Source organism: Phaethon aethereus (genome assembly GCF_964289735.1).
Source record: "Phaethon aethereus genome assembly, chromosome: 1".
Lineage (NCBI taxonomy): Eukaryota > Metazoa > Chordata > Aves > Phaethontiformes > Phaethontidae > Phaethon > Phaethon aethereus.
Genome location: NC_138575.1, coordinates 135,489,282 through 135,506,228, shown reverse-complemented (window position 1 = coordinate 135,506,228; position 16,947 = coordinate 135,489,282). Strand labels below are relative to the sequence as shown.

The 16,947-nt window shown below is 41.5% G+C and overlaps 1 protein-coding gene across 1 annotated transcript; it reads right to left on the bottom strand.

Annotated features, from left to right (window-relative positions):
- Positions 1-9,012: 9,012 nt before the first annotated feature.
- Positions 9,013-16,652, bottom strand: RBBP7 (RB binding protein 7, chromatin remodeling factor; the record flags this gene model as incomplete). Its single annotated transcript, XM_082014318.1, has 12 exons — positions 9,013-9,237; positions 9,684-9,794; positions 10,572-10,629; positions 11,055-11,131; positions 11,727-11,804; positions 11,899-12,025; positions 12,469-12,629; positions 13,222-13,337; positions 13,647-13,820; positions 14,269-14,411; positions 16,255-16,399; positions 16,637-16,652. The coding sequence occupies 12 exons, from the start codon at positions 16,650-16,652 to the stop codon at positions 9,169-9,171; spliced, it is 1,275 nt and encodes a 424-aa protein (XP_081870444.1). The 3' UTR covers positions 9,013-9,168.
- Positions 16,653-16,947: the final 295 nt, after the last annotated feature.

Genomic DNA, 16,947 nt, shown 5'->3' with positions numbered 1-16,947 from the left:
ACATACTTTTTGTGAAGTACAACATGGAATTTTGTGCACATTCAACCTCGAAGCTGTACAAGTTGGCAGAGTGCCTTCCCAGTTAGGTTATCTGGTAAAGGTGGTACTGCAAATTCTTACACTTAACATACCACAAGCAAAGCTCCCCTGTTAACCTTACACCATATAGTCTTTTGCTAGAAAATTTGATATCCACATTTTGACTTATTTTCCTGAGAGAAACTAGGACCAATGTTTGGTGGGTTTTTTTGGCGAGACAATGTGTGAAGAAACTGCAAGCTACCCTTAACTTTAGTTCCCAGGTATTTCCTTTCTAGTTTTGGTTGCTGTCATTGTAAGAAATACGAACATGTGTAGCCTTTTCTGGTACTTAAAAGTTCTTTGCACTTACTTGGGAGGGGATTTCTGAATCAAGCACATCTCTCAATGAGCTTCCCACCCTCATTGCCCTTGACAGTTAGTGGCTAAATTACTTGAATGTTCAGGCTGCACTGAGCTCCTGATCCTTTTCCTGTAGTAATGTACATTGAAATAATGTAGCTGTCTCTGAAAGAGAGTTAGATTATGTAAGGCCTGATAAATGTTTTTTAGTTCATACCACTGAGAGGAACTGTGCAAAACTGACATTTCTTAAATGGTGGAGCAAATGGGAAGCTGGCTGTCTTTTGCCTAGATTTGTGCGGGTTTTGTGTTTGTGGTCCAAGCACAATGCAGGAGTGAAAAGAAGGTAGCAATGAGTGGTCAGTCAAGTTAGACTCAGAGCTTTGAAATGTTAATCATGCTAACCATATGTCATTAAAAATACTGGAAAGAAGTATTTCAGACTTGCTTTTCAAATGACTTGCTTTATAGAATCAAACTGTTTAAAAAATAGTTGTTGAGAGAACTGGTTTTCAGATAACACTAAGAATGAAGTCATTTTCCTGAGGAAAAGTGAAAAACGTTGTATCTGATGCATCATACCCTTGGCAAGGTAGGACATGCAGTTTTCTATTTTTACAATTCATTGTTTGGACATTTGTATCTTTAACAATTCTTTCTATAGTGCTTGTTCTATATGGAGGTAAGAGTGAATTTTTGGACCCTGCTGCAAGAATATTTTAAAGGGCTTTTAGAGACATGACAGATGTATAGAACAGCAATATAAATATATTTGTTACTGACTTAATACGTAAATGAAGCAGAGCGTCCCAAGTGAAAGGCTTTTAAAATGGGGATATCTTTTTCTCTTTCCTACCCTTAACATACCCATATCATATCAGCTTCTCTGGCCAAGGTGAGCTATACTTTGCTTCCTGAAACCAGTCAATACAGTTTCACGCATTGTTTAGAGTGTTGTTGTTTTAAAAAAAAAAATAAATACCCCCCCCCCCAAATTTATGTAAGGGATAAGCTCAGCACTCTTAACCGATCTGCCATACAGCAGGCTCTTGCACTGCCAGTCTGCAGCCAAATTGGCTCCAGTAGGATTTTTAAGTAAACTTGTATTAATGCCTTTCTCCCACTACCATAAACTGTTTAACCTGGGCTGTAAACTGATGTAGCCTGAAATAAGTATGTCTGATTGTCAAAACTCTGGGGCTTGATTGACAGTTTCACCATGATCAAGCTGCAAAAAGCTAAATTACATGTGATGCAAGACCCAAATATGTGTATACATACACAAGTAAGTTAGGGCTGTATCTCTAATGTTTTGTCCTTCCTTTCATTACACCTGGTTATGTTACAGTTCAATTCTCAGGTGTTGCAGAAAATCTACCTCTTTGGACTGTAGATGGAAATAACTGTGAAAAAAGTGATGCAGAAATCTAGTTTGTGCTAAACACACTGCTTTATTTTTACAACCCATGTCTGCTTTCATGAGGAAAAATGATAAATGAACAGGCAGTCTTTGTTTTGCTTTTCAAAAACATTTTGTAGAGATTTTTCACTAATGTGAATCTGAAATTTTATCTACTCAATTCTGTATAGATTAAGTAAATAAGTATGCTTAATATATTGGACTCTGAGTTTTTCTTTAATGTGTTCATGTCTTCTAACTGGACCTCCGGAATTCATTGTATTTGTTTGGAAGCTGAAGAATGAAAATTAAAAAGACGTGACATTTGAGTTCAAGCCCGTTGCTCAAGTGAAATGCCCCGAGAAGGGCGCTGTCGCAGGACGATGGCGCGGACTTGCACGTTACAGGCGGTAGCCAGCAGAAGCCGCAGAGGCGGAGCGGGGCGAGTAACGCGCCGTAAGTAAAGCGTGCAGTTGGGGGCTGTCCTGGGGCGGAGGGCAGGGGCCCTGGCTCAGCCTGCATCGAGTTCTGCTTGTGCCTTCTGCCTCCAAAAGGTTATCTACTGTAGTTCAGTCGGGTGCGGTGTGAAAAACAGGAGGGGTTCTGTTTAAAAAATTGGGTTGTCTAGTTCAGCAAGTGCTCCCTGTTCTGCCATACGAATGTGAGGTCATTTCTTACTAATGTGCAGTTCTCTCCCAGTTTCCTAATAATGCTAAGTATTCTCTTTGCCTTTTTTTTGGAATATTCCCTAACATTTGACAACCTCGTTAAATGTGTAAGAACTGGCTTTGAGTTCAGTTTTCCTTTATGTACACTTTTTTTCTAGGTAGCACATAGAATTTTTTTACAGCAGCATACTGTGATGTGCTTTGTGAGACTCTGAAGATAATATTAATTCACTTTTCTGAGGAGACCCATTTTATAAAAGCTGAGCAATGTAGGTCCTAACCCTCCAGCCTTTTCTAGGGCTGTGCCAAGTATGGTGGAAATCCAGGTACATGGCCTGGTCTCGGTGGCTGCCCTTGCTGTACTTATTTGCTCCTTCAAAGTATTCCCTCGCATCTGAGACTTGTCTCCACAAAAGGCAGAGCTTCTGCCCCTACATCAGCATCTCTCCTGTTTCTATCCTTTCTTTTATGGTGCATACCGATTACAGAAGTCAAATCTACTGTTGGTAGTTCCATGGATGTCCCCAGTCTTCCCAAAGTCCTTCTAGAAACTGATCAGATTTGCAAGCTTTTGCTGGAGATAAATTTGGTTATACATCACAGTTAATAGCTGGGGAATTTTGCACCCTTTTTTTTATTTTTGTTAGGTGCTAAGTCTCATTTAAAACTTAATTTCCTATTATCTACCTTTTTCCCCTTGTTTAGACATGTCGTCTTGACAGAAGGAAATAATACATCCTTCTAACGGCCTAACTCAGTCTCATCTAACTCTGCTAGCTTTTATTGATCTTGCTGACTGGCACCCATCTAGTCTGAGCTTTTAAGTAATTTAAGAATATTGTGCTGCCTGCAAAGACTTTATTTTAATTTTTTTTTTAAACTTTGTTATCTTCTGGGTTTGAGAAATTTTCCAAATAAATTTTGGATTTCTTGCTGAAAGACAGACCTGGGCTGTGCCTACCTTATGGACTGCGACAGTTGAGTCTTCAAGCAGGCCTTGTGCATAACTCAAGACCATGCCAAGAATACTGCTCCTAAAGCTCTACATCAAGCAAGTGATCTCTTACAGCATCTAAAAATTTAAATACCATATTACATCTTGTGATATTTGCTGAAGCTGAGGAGATGAAGTTAAGTCCCTCATTTTTAACTTTATTCTAACTACAGCTGTGTAATAGATATTCCATACTGATGTAGTTCACTATCACTTCCACCAAGTTTACATCCTGGTGTTGAGTCAGAATAACTACCTCAGTTCTGCCAAGTCCAAGATCTGTTACTAATATTTCATCTATGTAATTTGTTGGGGTTGGGGCTGTTTTGCTGTGTTTTTTTTTCCCCCTCCACCAGTATTCATATAAAACCATTTGATCTTGGTCATGTTGCCTGTTTTATAAATCCTTTTGCTGGCTTTGTGCTGCTGCTGTTTCTGCCTGCTTCAGTTCCACTGACTCTTCTCTGACCCCTTTTCTCCAGGACATGGGTTGGAGAAGAGTCAGTGGCTGGCTTGATGTTTAAAGCAGAGAATCATTGCATTTTAAGAGGGAAGAGCAGTTACGCAACTCCCAAACACCGGGTTACCTTTTGTTACGCATGTTTAGCCATGCCTGGATTGGGCTTTGAAATTCACGGGACAGACACTGGTGTTGAGAGAATGAAGAAGAATCTACCACATTGGGCTTCCTAGTGGCTAGAAAGCAAAAGGTCAAACTGGATGTTGACTAAGTACTTCGAGTTCTCCGTAGAGTTTGCAAAGCTAACACCTGCACTTTGTTCAGCTGTTTCAGTGCCGAAAAGGTACAGTGTGCACACCGATAATAAAGTATAGTATGGATAAGGGCATAAACTACATGACTATGTATGAAAAATTGCTTTGTATCAAAAAGTTGACCCTCAAGGGTCTCTCATGCAGCAACAGAAACAGCACAAGTAAAGCAAATGCAGTCCTTCGTACACAATAAAGGAAAAAACCCTGAAGTTGCTTTTTGTCTCACCTCCAAAATGCAGGAATGTCACACCCTATCTCACTTTCGCTGTTGCATAGGTATCGGGCTTCTGAAATATTTCAGTATCAATTAGCCATAATCACTTGCAACTCCTTACAGAGTTATCAAGCTTACATTCAGAGGAGTTGGTGATGCAAACCGTGACATTCTTGGAGAAGAAAACAGTGGGAGCAAAAATTTGTGACTAATAACGTGTGTTGGCTTTATTAGCGATGAACCACCGCTACCACGTGGTGCTGGAAGCACGCAAGAGTGCTGCTTTCGGCTACTGAGTACTCTTCTGAAGTGTTCAAGCACTCTGGTGAGAAGCACAGCTGAAGTTTTTAATCGTTCAACTTCTAGAAACAGGGGTCTGTTGAAACAAAATAGCAGGTTTTAAATGTAGTTTATAGTTCCACTGTCATGTGTGTTGTATTTCAGTACAAAGACGAAAGAATTTAGATTTTCTTGGAGCAGACTTGAAAACCTTAGAGAGAAGATACCCTTTAGGCCAAAATACTGCATCAAATATGTAGGTGTCGAGAACAAATGACAAAGTCACCCCAAACTGGCAATTTTTCATTTTAAATTACCTTCTGCCATTTTTGTTATGCCTGCACTTCTGGCAATAATTAATAATAAAAAAATGTAGGTCTCAAAACTCTATACACAGTTCCCTTGGGAAAAAAAAAAAGGCCGGTGGAGGGAAAGCTTGCTGATTTTTCCTTCTCCCCAGCATGTACCAACCTGCAGGAGTAACTTAGTGAATTGAGTATGCTCCATACTGTGTAAGTACACCTAAAGTAACTCTTGTTTAATGCAATAAATAAATATCCTGCTGTAGCCACTGTTCAGGTTGATGGTTTTATGTCCTTTTTAATTCAAATTTCATTATTTTTAATACTAATGATAGATACTGCTTATGAACTACTTCCTATGGAGGTCACTAGTTTTTAAAATCAAAATATTAATGCACTTGGACAAATAGGCTTAAATATGATGACCTTCCTGTGTTTCACAAACATTCTACCAAGGCAATAAAAAAAAGTATTTTCAAAAAATGACTTGCAAATTAAAAACCTTAACGGTCCTAGCAGCACATTCTCCCTCAGTAGCGAAAAGGTTTAGGTCAACAAGATGTAGGCTAACCTTAAATAAATACAGGCCCTGGGGTCTGGCTGTGGGACCAAGCTGCCCTATAGCTACCTAAATAGGGCTTGTGCAAGGCTGCCACTGCTGAAGGCAGGCATGTCTGCACGCGCGTGTTCTGAAAGACAGTTCAGACTTGGGGAAAAGAAACCGGTATAAAGGCTGTACTCACTGCAGCACTTTGAAGCGCAAGTATATTAAAGATAATGAAATTATGCGCTCGTTTTGTTCCATCATGAGTTATCCCTTCCTGCTGCCACCCTTCCCTCTTGCCTTTCAGTTGTATGCGAGCCCCAGCTAGCTGCCCCTTCGATGCTCCCTGGGGAAGCAGCAGGGCTTTGAGGGACCTTGACGATACCCACCAGTGACTGACCCACAGAGCTCCAGCTTGGAGCTCTTGGCATTTCGGTAAAGGAAATCAAGAACACTGGCAACCACTTTTTTTTTTTTTTTTCCAAAGGCAGGTAGGTCTGTATAATAGCATTTTACCGGCACCAACATTTCTCTTGACAGTATGCCACTAATCAGATAGGTATGCTTTTGCAATAATTTAACTTTATCCAGTTAACTGGGGTGCAAAACAAAGTCATTAAAAAAACAGAACGGCTTTAGGCTACTGTGAGTGACCAAGTGGGGATCTGCCTGGCCCTTGCCAGACACGGTGGTGCTTCGGCAGGCATGCTGCCTTCTGCAGGAGACCCTGTTTCCAACAGCAATGAATTCAGAGATGCTGAAGTCAAAGTTACAGTGACAGTCTATGACGGGGACCTCAAATGCTGAGTCACAAGGTGCTTCCTGGAGGGGCTTGAGATGTTTCTGGAGCTGGTTAGTGAGCAAGCTGGACACCTGGGGACCAAAAACTGCTAGTGCAGCACCTGTGTTGGTTGTCTCAGGCCAGATTGCTTCCTTCAGCAGCAGGTCCCGTCCCCCCCAAACTGCGTATCTGTGAAACCAAAGCCACGCTTAGAGAACACATTCATCTCCGCTTCCTGGACGTGGCCTTTTAGTGGTTTTACACCCATGAACGCCAGCTAGCCCGAAGCATGGTCAATGGGGTTGTGGCCGAGCTGTCCTTCAGCAGCTTTGACCTTTCGTGCTGTTTAGCACACCCTCTCAGGCTGCTGTCTACCTGCTAAACTCCAACAGCATCTCAGCCTTCCAGGGGAATATTCAAGTGCTTTTGCACCCACCTGCATCACTTTTTTAAAGGAACGAGTCTGGAAAAAGGTGTGGAAGAGAGACATGTCTACGCACGATGACCCCTGCGGCTACAACGCGGGGGGGTCCTGGTAACAGCAGGCAGGGAATTAGAAACAAGCAGCATGAGAAGAGCAATGAGAGCTGCAGGTAGCAGTTCTGCCCTCCTTCCTGCTCTCTTTGGTGAGGTAGTAAGAAGACTTAAGCAAACAACCCAACCATAACAGACACACGAAGCTGACATCACTGATCATAGAGATGAACTGCACTGTACCTGCTGGTATAAAGCAGCCAGCAGGTCTCCTTCAAGTAAGCCCTGAGGAGCACCACAAGCGGGAGGGGTTGTGTAATAGCTCACGGCGTATCTGCGCCAGGAAGAGCTGCCACCGTGCTCTCTGGGAAGCACTTTTGTTTTTCCAGTAATGATCAGTCAGTCAGGCCACTGACCTCTTCACTTCCTGCTTTCAAAGAGCTGCGCATGTCAAAATTAATGTCAAAAGTAGGACCTGACCAAAAACCATCTCTGAGTTCAGTATGTTTAATGCTTAGCATTTGCTGTCACTTGCAAATTAAATTGGCATCTAGAGTTCCCTGTAGATATTGCTGTGGAGCCCTTCCTGTGAGGCAAGGAAAACTGCTGGCCTGCATACACATAGCAAGACTTCGTCAACAGAGGCTGGCTCTTTTAGCTGAATGACCACTAGCCAAACAGTAAAGTCAGCAATACCTTTGCTCCACAGCTTCATCGCCATTCCCTCACAGCACCAGCACAGGGATGATCTGCTGTAGAGGACTACCAGAGGGTGCGTGCTTGGAAGGAAGTTGGTCCTCTCAGTGATATCCCCCTTTGGCCAGTTCGTCAGCTGTCCTGGCTGTGCCCCGGCCCCACTTCATGCCCAGCCCCAGCCTGCACACTGCACAAGCACTGCTCAGCAACTGCCAAAACATGGGTACGTTATCAACACCTTTCCAGCCATAAATCCAAAACACAGCCCCACATCTGCTTCTCGGGTGGAGGTAAACTCCATTCCAGCCAGAGCCAGCCCAGGTAGCTTAACATCCACAGCTTGAGCCCAGCAGCCCACTAACTTAACTTTTTAAAGTTCAAGTAAAGACAAGAGCAAGACAGGCATCAAGGGAAGTTTCATTTTCAACATAAAAAAAGAAAAAAAATTTTTAAAAAAATCACATTTTCAGCATCAGTCACCACAGTCCTCTACTTTTTTCAGTTTGAACAGCAAGATGAGGACAGCCAACAATTCATTTAATTAAGGCCTGTTAAGTTTAAATTAAGCTCCCAAGGCAATCCATGATTTGTCTGTAAAACCATGATCAATATAGAGATGTTTTACTTCTACATGGCCCAAATTCTCCAGCTCTTCAGTCAGCCAGAGGTTTAGAAGCCAAACATAGGCATGTTTGTCTTACATTAATATCTGAACAAATATATTTTAGACACATGCCTGATTGCCTCACATCATTTTAATTAAAAAAAAAAGCTACAGGAGGGCTCTAACTAAACACTGAGCACCTGAGACAAGGAAAGGTTAAAGGACCATGCTTCCACCACCACTCCAAAAAACATCCACCCAAAACCAAAACCCAACTCAACAGTTGCCCAAGTCTGCTCAAGATTTATGCCTGAACTTCAGAGGAGTCTGACAGCTCACCCCCATGCGTTCCCCAAACGTCCTTCTATGCCCGTTCCATTTGTGAAGGATCCAGGTTCTCTATTCCGTTTTTCGCATCAAGACAACTCCCATCTCCCCAGACCTTTAATTGCAAGGTAAATTATGTAGTTCTTAGTTTTTATCTTTAATACCATGCAGAAATTAAATTTTTAGGCAAGAAGGCATTCACCTTATGTTAATGGACAATAATTAAACACAGCAAACATTTTATTTAATACATTTTATTTATGCAAAACCAATCCAAAAGTGTTATGTAAAAATGAAAAGCTCTTTTTACATATTAATAAGTTTTTTTGTGCACTTTCTGTGTGGGCAGTGAGGATTTGACTGTTTTATTTACAGGTTTGTTTAAAAATATAGACATAGGTACTAAGTCATTCTTATTTTCCCTAAAAGCTAACTGCTGTACAGTACATAATAGCTCAAAGTTGTGTGCCCAAATAACCAAAGGTATCCCACGAAAACTTGACTATACAAGCTTTTTGTGCCCAATTCAGAGCATTTTCATTTTGATGTAATGCTCCTGCCCAGTGCTTGTTTTTTGGGTTTGGGTTTTTTGGTTTCGGTGGGGGGACAGACCTTTTGTTGTTGTTTGTTTACTTTTGTTGGGTTTGGTTTTGTTTTCTTTTGGATTTTTTTATACTTATACAGTAGTCAAATTATATTACTATGTCACACGCTGTATTTCCTTAAGAAAGTTATGTTCCTTGACCTTCCAGTTCAGCTGCCGCTATATCTGGTTCTTCATCATTGTAAATGTTTTCTGCCTAAAGACACAAAATATTACATTACAAGTGGTAGACACAATCGTCTTTAACCATTCTTTTACACTTCATATACAAAAATGTGATAATATCAAGAAGGCACAGACACCATCCCCTTCTCAAAGGGACCCTCTCCCTGCCTCTTCTTAAAGGGCAGCCAAATTCAGGAATGTGCATACAGTGGCTAGACTTCAGCAGTTAAGTCACTTCTTACTATTAACTAGTACCCAATACTCGGGGTCAAGAATTAGCTAGCACTTGCATTTATTCAGGTTGATTTAGTCTTTGTTTTCTTTTGAAAGTCTTGCTCTCCAACCAAACAGCGTAAGAAGTACAGTGGAGAGACTGCGTTCAGCCACTGAAGGCACAGGCTGCCCTACGAACAAACCATTTCAGTTTCATGTACGCAACAAGCTTCAGAGCAACTCAAGAGGTGTTGTGACACTCACCATTTGCCATATCTGCATTATGTTGTCCTCCGATACAGAGCAAATTACCCAAGGCTCATTAGGATTCCAGCTGAAGTCAGAAATTTTGGCCGTGTGTCCTCCATGAATAAACTGTGAAAAAAACCCACAGGCTTCAGTAAGCCATTTCATCTCTAGAGAGGAATCTGTTAAAACTGAAGATTCAGAAGTTGAATTTATCATGCTGACTACACAAAGAAGAACAACTTGCTGCTAGAGAGTCACAATACAGACATTAAGCAGGCGTGTGTGAAACAGCACATTCCATTCATTGCTTATGGACACAGATGCAACTGCTGAGACAGCATTTAAGACGACAGTTCATATTATTATAGCAACAAGCCGACTGACATCCTCAAAATGGTGCTACTTCACAGAAGGTTGGGCTGTGAGATCCAGCCATATTTTATATCCGTTACCTCATCTAATTATATTACATTACGGGGAAACCAAACTATAAGCACTTTTGATTGATTGTTTCCCTTAGGAAGCAAAACAAAACACAAGGTTTTGTATACCTTCTACATCAGTAAGGTTAGCTATAGGGGACCACTGGTCTAATGCAAGATAAACAATTTGAGGCCTTGGCTTTACATGCGTTTAGTTATAGAAGAGTACAGGCAAGCACATGGCTGAACTCTAAGTATGTTCAACAATAAAGACACGTAAATCCTGTCTAGAATAGCTCTGAAAAAAAAAAAATCACTGCCTTCAGAATTGAAGAGGAAGCCTACTGCAAGTTGGAGCTGTGGACTGAAAACTTGTGAAAATGAAAAGATCTAAGCACTGCTGCAGTTCTAGTGGCACAATCATAAGGCATCATACTGCCACATAGCCTGTCAGCAGATTAAAACCTGAACAAAAGCATACCAGCAGCTCAGGAGGCCCATCTTCTGCGTCCTCTGCAGACTGCTCTTCTCCAATTTTACTGTAAGAAAGTAGTTTTTACTTTTTATTAGCAATGAAAATTGCATCCTAGATCAGCTTAGCTTAACAGTTCCTAGCCTTTGTTTCCAGTATTTGCTTTTGCTATTGGTTTTTCTCACTCTCAAATAACTAGAAGCCTCAGGTACAAAACATCAACTGTTTGGTGTTATCATTACTGAAATGGAATCTACCTTGTGAAGCACGTGGAGGCAGAAATTACTTAGTAATAAGGACAACAGAAAACAATTCTATCAATCAGCCAGAAATCCTCACAGAGAAGTAACATTAGAAGTGTCAACAAAAGACCAGGTCCGAGTTAAGGAAGACTGGAGAACAGCACAAACCAAGTCTACCAAATAAGGCAGGTCTGCAGCCGTCTTTTTACCATCTGTTCATATATACTAAAAGAAAGGAATTGCTCTTCACCTCAGATCCCATACATTAAGCCGACGATCAGTACCACTTGAAGCAAGAATTGTTTCGTTATGAGGAGACCAGTGAACCTATTGAAAGAAAACAAGTTGACTGGAGCACAGTTACTGATTTCTGAAGCATATCCTGAATAACCAGCACCTGGCCGCTAATTTTCAACAGCTTACACCCAATAAATACATCAGTTTCTTCCAGCACAAAGGATATCCTATCGCTCAAATAGAATGCTTTACAGTCCTAAGATTTCCCAAATTGAACAGCCAACATTATTTCACTGTTACAGATTTACCATACCATGAAATGTAATGGTCTAAAATTCACTGTTACTTGCACCTACTAAATAGGCAGAGTTCACAATATTAGATTTGAATCCAAGTCCTCGCTAAAGCAGGACATTTTAGAGAAACCTTCTACCTATCCTGAGTGAACTTACAAACTCGCAGTATCTTTTTTAGCAATAAGCTGTTGACTACCTGCTTCAGAGTCAAGTGGGGAAAGGTAGAAAGAAACTATGTGGTACTATCTGTATTTGTTGAACCAAAATTCACTATTTCATATTTAATGGACTTGTTTATTGTGGTTGGTCATCATATGAAAACCTGCGTGTTCTTTCCAAGTCAGTACTCTTCTGTTTTTTTCTACAGTTTGTGAGAAAAGTTCACCCACCTGAAAAATTTCATCTTTATGAGACTCAAAAGAATGGAGTTTCAATTTTAAGTTTCGAAGATCCCATAGAGCCACCGTCTGGGAGAAGTAACAAGAAATTGTTTTTACTACAATGGCTATAGAACTATCATCTAGAATACTTATAAATTTAAAAGTATACACAAGTAAAAACCTTGTCAGCAGAACCAGTTGCTAGAATGAACTCGCTGTAGGGGTTGAAGGACAGACAGTTGACCTCAGCTGTATGAGCATCTACAGAGTGACTTGGCTTGGACGTGGTATTAGATCTTGTGTCCCAGCTGTCGCAGTGAAGGGTTTGGGGGAGAAGGAGGGGCAGGGAAGAGAGTGCAAGAGACAGAAAGAGTGAACAAGCGTAAGTTTTCACAGGAGGTTCTTCTTCACTACACTACACGTTAATAATAAGGTAGTCTCTTAAACTAAGCCTGATCTGAAGCTATAGTTTTTATCCCACAACCTTTCAGTATTTTGTGTCTGTTGTACATGAGCAGTTTGCTCCAGGAAGCAGACATACATATTAATTACATCTTATTTTCAAATGATGTGAACACATTCAACAACATGCACATTTCAGTGGTCCTGCAGCATTACGATAGTTGATCGCACTAGGGAGCTACATAAGATCATCACAGAATTCAGGGTTTTTTTTTATCAAAGTGTTATGGACTGGTCCACTGACAGCACATAGCAGGCACTATCCCAAAACCACTTAACCCCAACTTACATCATAAGCTTCTGGTCATCAGCCACGGACCCAAACAGAGATTCATGGAGCAGATGCCATGCCACGTCTTCTACTACTGCAGAGTGCCCAGTAAAGATTGCTTTTGCATCAACAATTTTGCCTTCTTTTGGTCCAGCACTTACATCCCATAAACACACAGTCTGTAAATAAGAGTCATATTATATCGTTACATGGACTCTGACTGTATTATAATAAATAAACAAACACGTTCTATGTATAAACAGAGAGATGACACTCCTAAAACAGTTGGGTTTTTCTGAAAAGGAACGCTTAATATGCCATAAGCTAGAAGTGAGCTAAATTATCAATCAATTTTCTGCAAATTCAAGGCCTATGGATTATTTATAAGGTCGCAAAAGCAATTTACACTTTTAAAGTCCACAAAGACATTTATAAACTATTAGTTCAACTGATCTCTGAGAGTCTTACCAATTTATGGCCTCAGACCTAAGCCAGTTTAAAGAGTTGTTATCCAACAATTTCCTCCAGCAGACAACTATGAAAACATCTTGTTGTTACTTCACCAAGAACATTACAAAGAACTGGTTGTTGATTACAGCCTAAAGTCAACTGACAGCCTTTAGAAATAAAATTCCAATATGTGAGAACTTCCCCACATAACAATATACAGCTATGCTAAGCCAGTTTTTCTCTAATTATTTATTACAGCATAAATTAGGAGGGGTTGTTTGGATTTTTTTTTTTTAATAGGTGAAAGGATGTGGTTTTTACATGATCATCTGATGCACTGAGAAGATGTCCACTCAAATTTGAGTTCCATGATAAGCCATAGCCTTCCTTCTGGTGCCCTCTTAATCTAAGGTCAGGATTACACTCTCCACTTGGGTCTGAAAGAGAGAGAATTCCTTCCATTTAGCTTCACCCTGCACATCAATCAATAAAAGCATCATTGTCACCCAAGAACTTTGTTTCCATTGCAATAATCATATTTTATACGTCAGTCTCTTAGGAGAGAGCTGCTTCTACCAAGATTCTCTTATGATATTAAGCATAACCAGGCAGTTAAAGTCACCGAAGATACAGGCCTTCTTAATCAGATTCCAGAGTCCATCACCTCTCTCCCAATTACAGTTAAATACAAGTTTATTTTTCAACGACAAGAGGGATTTTTCTTCGCTTCAAGGAGTCTGACCCACCTGGTTTTGAAGGATGTTTAGTGTAGTCAAATACCAACACATCAGCAGATGGTGTTTTTGTAGCAATGATGCAGGGATTCTGCGGCATGTAACGAGCACGGTTTACTTCACCTTCATGGTTAATTTTAATCTCCGTTTCAATTTTGCCAGTCACAGATCCAAAGCCACCAAACTCTACATTTGTCAGAAAAAGGTCAGTTTATCACACCAACTATTTTAAGCTGGTGAAACAGCATTTCATGCCATCTACCCTACTCCAAGAAACAGTGGTCAGCCCCTTATCATAATACAATAAAGCCTATGAAAGACTAGCACCATGTGACAGAATAGCATTAACACTTCAAATATTTTGAATCCTCTATGATACAAACTCTTTCAGAGCTTTAGTCTCTATTTGAGGTAGATGTGTATCAGTTTTCACCACAACTGACAGAGGTGGTAGAAATGCTAGTAGGAATTGTATATCATAATGTTACCTAAGTTCTTCTGAAATAAGAAGTTTCCTCCTCTTAGTCACAACTAATGATCTAGAATTAACGTGAACTGATAAGTACATGTCAGCTTTAGCTTTTAACAGAAGGTTAGAATACCATGAGACAGGACACAATGCATGCATGCCCACCTCCTTTCTCACTGTCATATTGCGAAGCATCAAACTGATCATCATTGGGAATCTGGACTCTTGCAACAACCAGGTGGTTCTGTTCATCGGATGTGTGTGTTCCCAAAACCAGCCAGTGTAGAGCATAATCCTTTCCTTCTGGCCTGTTTAGAATAATAAATGCATGGAATCAAGTTATGTGCTCAGTTCCAGAAATTTGGTAGCTAGTAACACTCAAGTAACACATCAATAACACTCAAGATCCAAACTTCTTCAGGAAGCTAGAAAAAGAGACATTCGTGTAAGAGATCCTTTCTCTGTCGGAAGAGACTTGTGCAATAAAGTGAACTAGACTCTGACATAAGCAAACCAAAGATACAACCAGCAAGGCTAGAGTGACAATACATGCCAGTAAACAACGCCACTATGGCTTGAAAGCAACAATTACAATTTGCACAGCAGTTAAAGGTGACGCTGATACCCACTTCTGTCTTTACTTCACTTAGCAGTTGCATAGTATTGATTCAGAAAACAATCAATACTATTTTCTATAAAACAGAAATACTAAGGACCAGTGGCAACCTATTCTAGTCCCCCCTCTTAGAAGCTTTTAGCAGTTATTATTTTATTTCAGAAGCTCATTGTTAAACACTGCACAAATCCTAGCTAACTAGAATCAAATTTCTCTTATGATGGTTAAATGCAACATTCAGTTATAAATGAAAGGATGGAGGGACAGTGCCATTTATCCCTGAAAAGAAAAATGTGAACAGTCAAAACAAAGTAACTTCTGCATTCTTGAAAGAAACAAACTAATTATGCTGTCTGAATCCAAACAGGAATCATGCGGGCAATCATAAACCACCGTAGGTATTACTACACCACTTTGAAGGCATCATCATACATTTTGAGGGGTAAAGAAAAATACAAAACAAAATAAAAAACACACAATACACACGCACTTACTTGCATCAGGAACAGGTGTCCCATCATGTCAGGTGCCATACAAAGTGACAGTCCTTAAGCTTACATATTTTGACACTGGATAATTGGAAATACCAGGTTTTAAACTGAATATTAAGTCAATCTGCAAAATACGAGGCAAGCAGAAGTGTTCCTCATACGGGCTCCACACCCTCACATCCCCGCTTCATTTTCTCCATGCCACAACTAGCTAGCTCACATCTCTCAACATCTTCCCCAAACATTCTGCTATACAAAATTAAGCGATCATCTAACTACCAAGTACAACATCATATATGTAAGGTGGAATTTTAAAAAGGAAAGAGACCATCCTCTGATTGTTGCATGAACTTGACACGAGATATTTTAAAACCTGGCTGTATCCAGTTTACAACAACATGAGACACGCAGTCCTTGTCCACTACCTCAATGGAGCCCCAAGTGGTTACTGCAATAATTTAAGTTCTGCAGTAGCTGGCGCATGAACAGAATTTATCCCCGTCTTCAAAATTCTTTAAGAAGTTAACCAGTGAGCCCACAATTTTCAGTGGGAAGTGGAAAAATAGGAAAATTAAAATATGTTAAGTCAACAGTGAGCCAGGGACAGAACCAGGATGTGAAGCACCAGTCTTAGTACAACATCTTCTTAAATAAGTTCAGGCTTCAAACACACAAAAAAATCAGAGACAGATACTACAGCTTCTACAGAATAGTAATCTGTAGTGCACATGGGGAAAAAGAGTCTTGAGTTCTGTAAAAAGTTGTGACTTTTTTCCTCAAAGCTTCTGCATACCCAAAGGGGTTTTAAAGTTATAAGCAAAATATAGTGTTATAAGCCCACAAAGACGACTCTAACCCAAATTATTCTCGCCTTGCATGTTTTTTATCCACAAGTTACTTAGCAGACATGGTTAACAGAGACAGAAAAAGCCGTGAAACAAGCAGTTCCACACAGCCTCAGCTCCCGCTTTGCAAACTAAGCAATTGAGCAGCTAAGCCCTGTGCCTCCCTGGCACCTTCTAGGCCTCTCTTCCGTTCTCTCACCTGGTCACATCAGGCAACCACTGCACGGTGAGGCTGGGCCACTCCAGCGCATGTGTCATCACCAGGTCGTATAAGAAGGGGGTGTTTTTCTTCCAGATCTTGTACTCTTCACTGATGACGCGCTCCTCCACCGTGTCCTCCAGCACTGAGGGATGGAAGGAAGATGAGCCACGGGCTCGGCGGAGCTCTATCGGGGAGAGGGTGGGGTAGGAGAGGGGATCCCAAACCTCCCGCAGGGGCGGCCGGCGGGAAGACAACTGCAACTGCCCTACCCCCGCTACCACCCCGTCGGAAGCTCCGAGGAGCACCCCCCACCCTACCCGCGGACACATGCCTCCTCACTCCACCGCTCAGCCGGGAGAGGGAGGAGGGGGTCTCCTACCTTCCTTGCTCGCCATTTTGGGTGTGCGCGTGCGCGCACAGGCGAGACGCAGCGCAGGAAGCAACGGCTAACGGCGGCGGAGGGGGAGAGGAGGAAGAGGAAGGAAGAATAAAAAGGGGGGGGGGGGCGAGGGCGGCCGGGGAGGGCCCCGAGGGCGCCAACGCTGTCCCGCCGCGCGCGGGCTTGCCCAGTTCCAACCCGCGCCTCGCGCCACTGCGCATGCGCTGCCAGCGGGCCCACGGCACCGCCGCCCACAGTAGCAGCCAATGGAGTGGGCGGAAGGGGCGCGCGCACGGGGTGTCCGGCGCGAG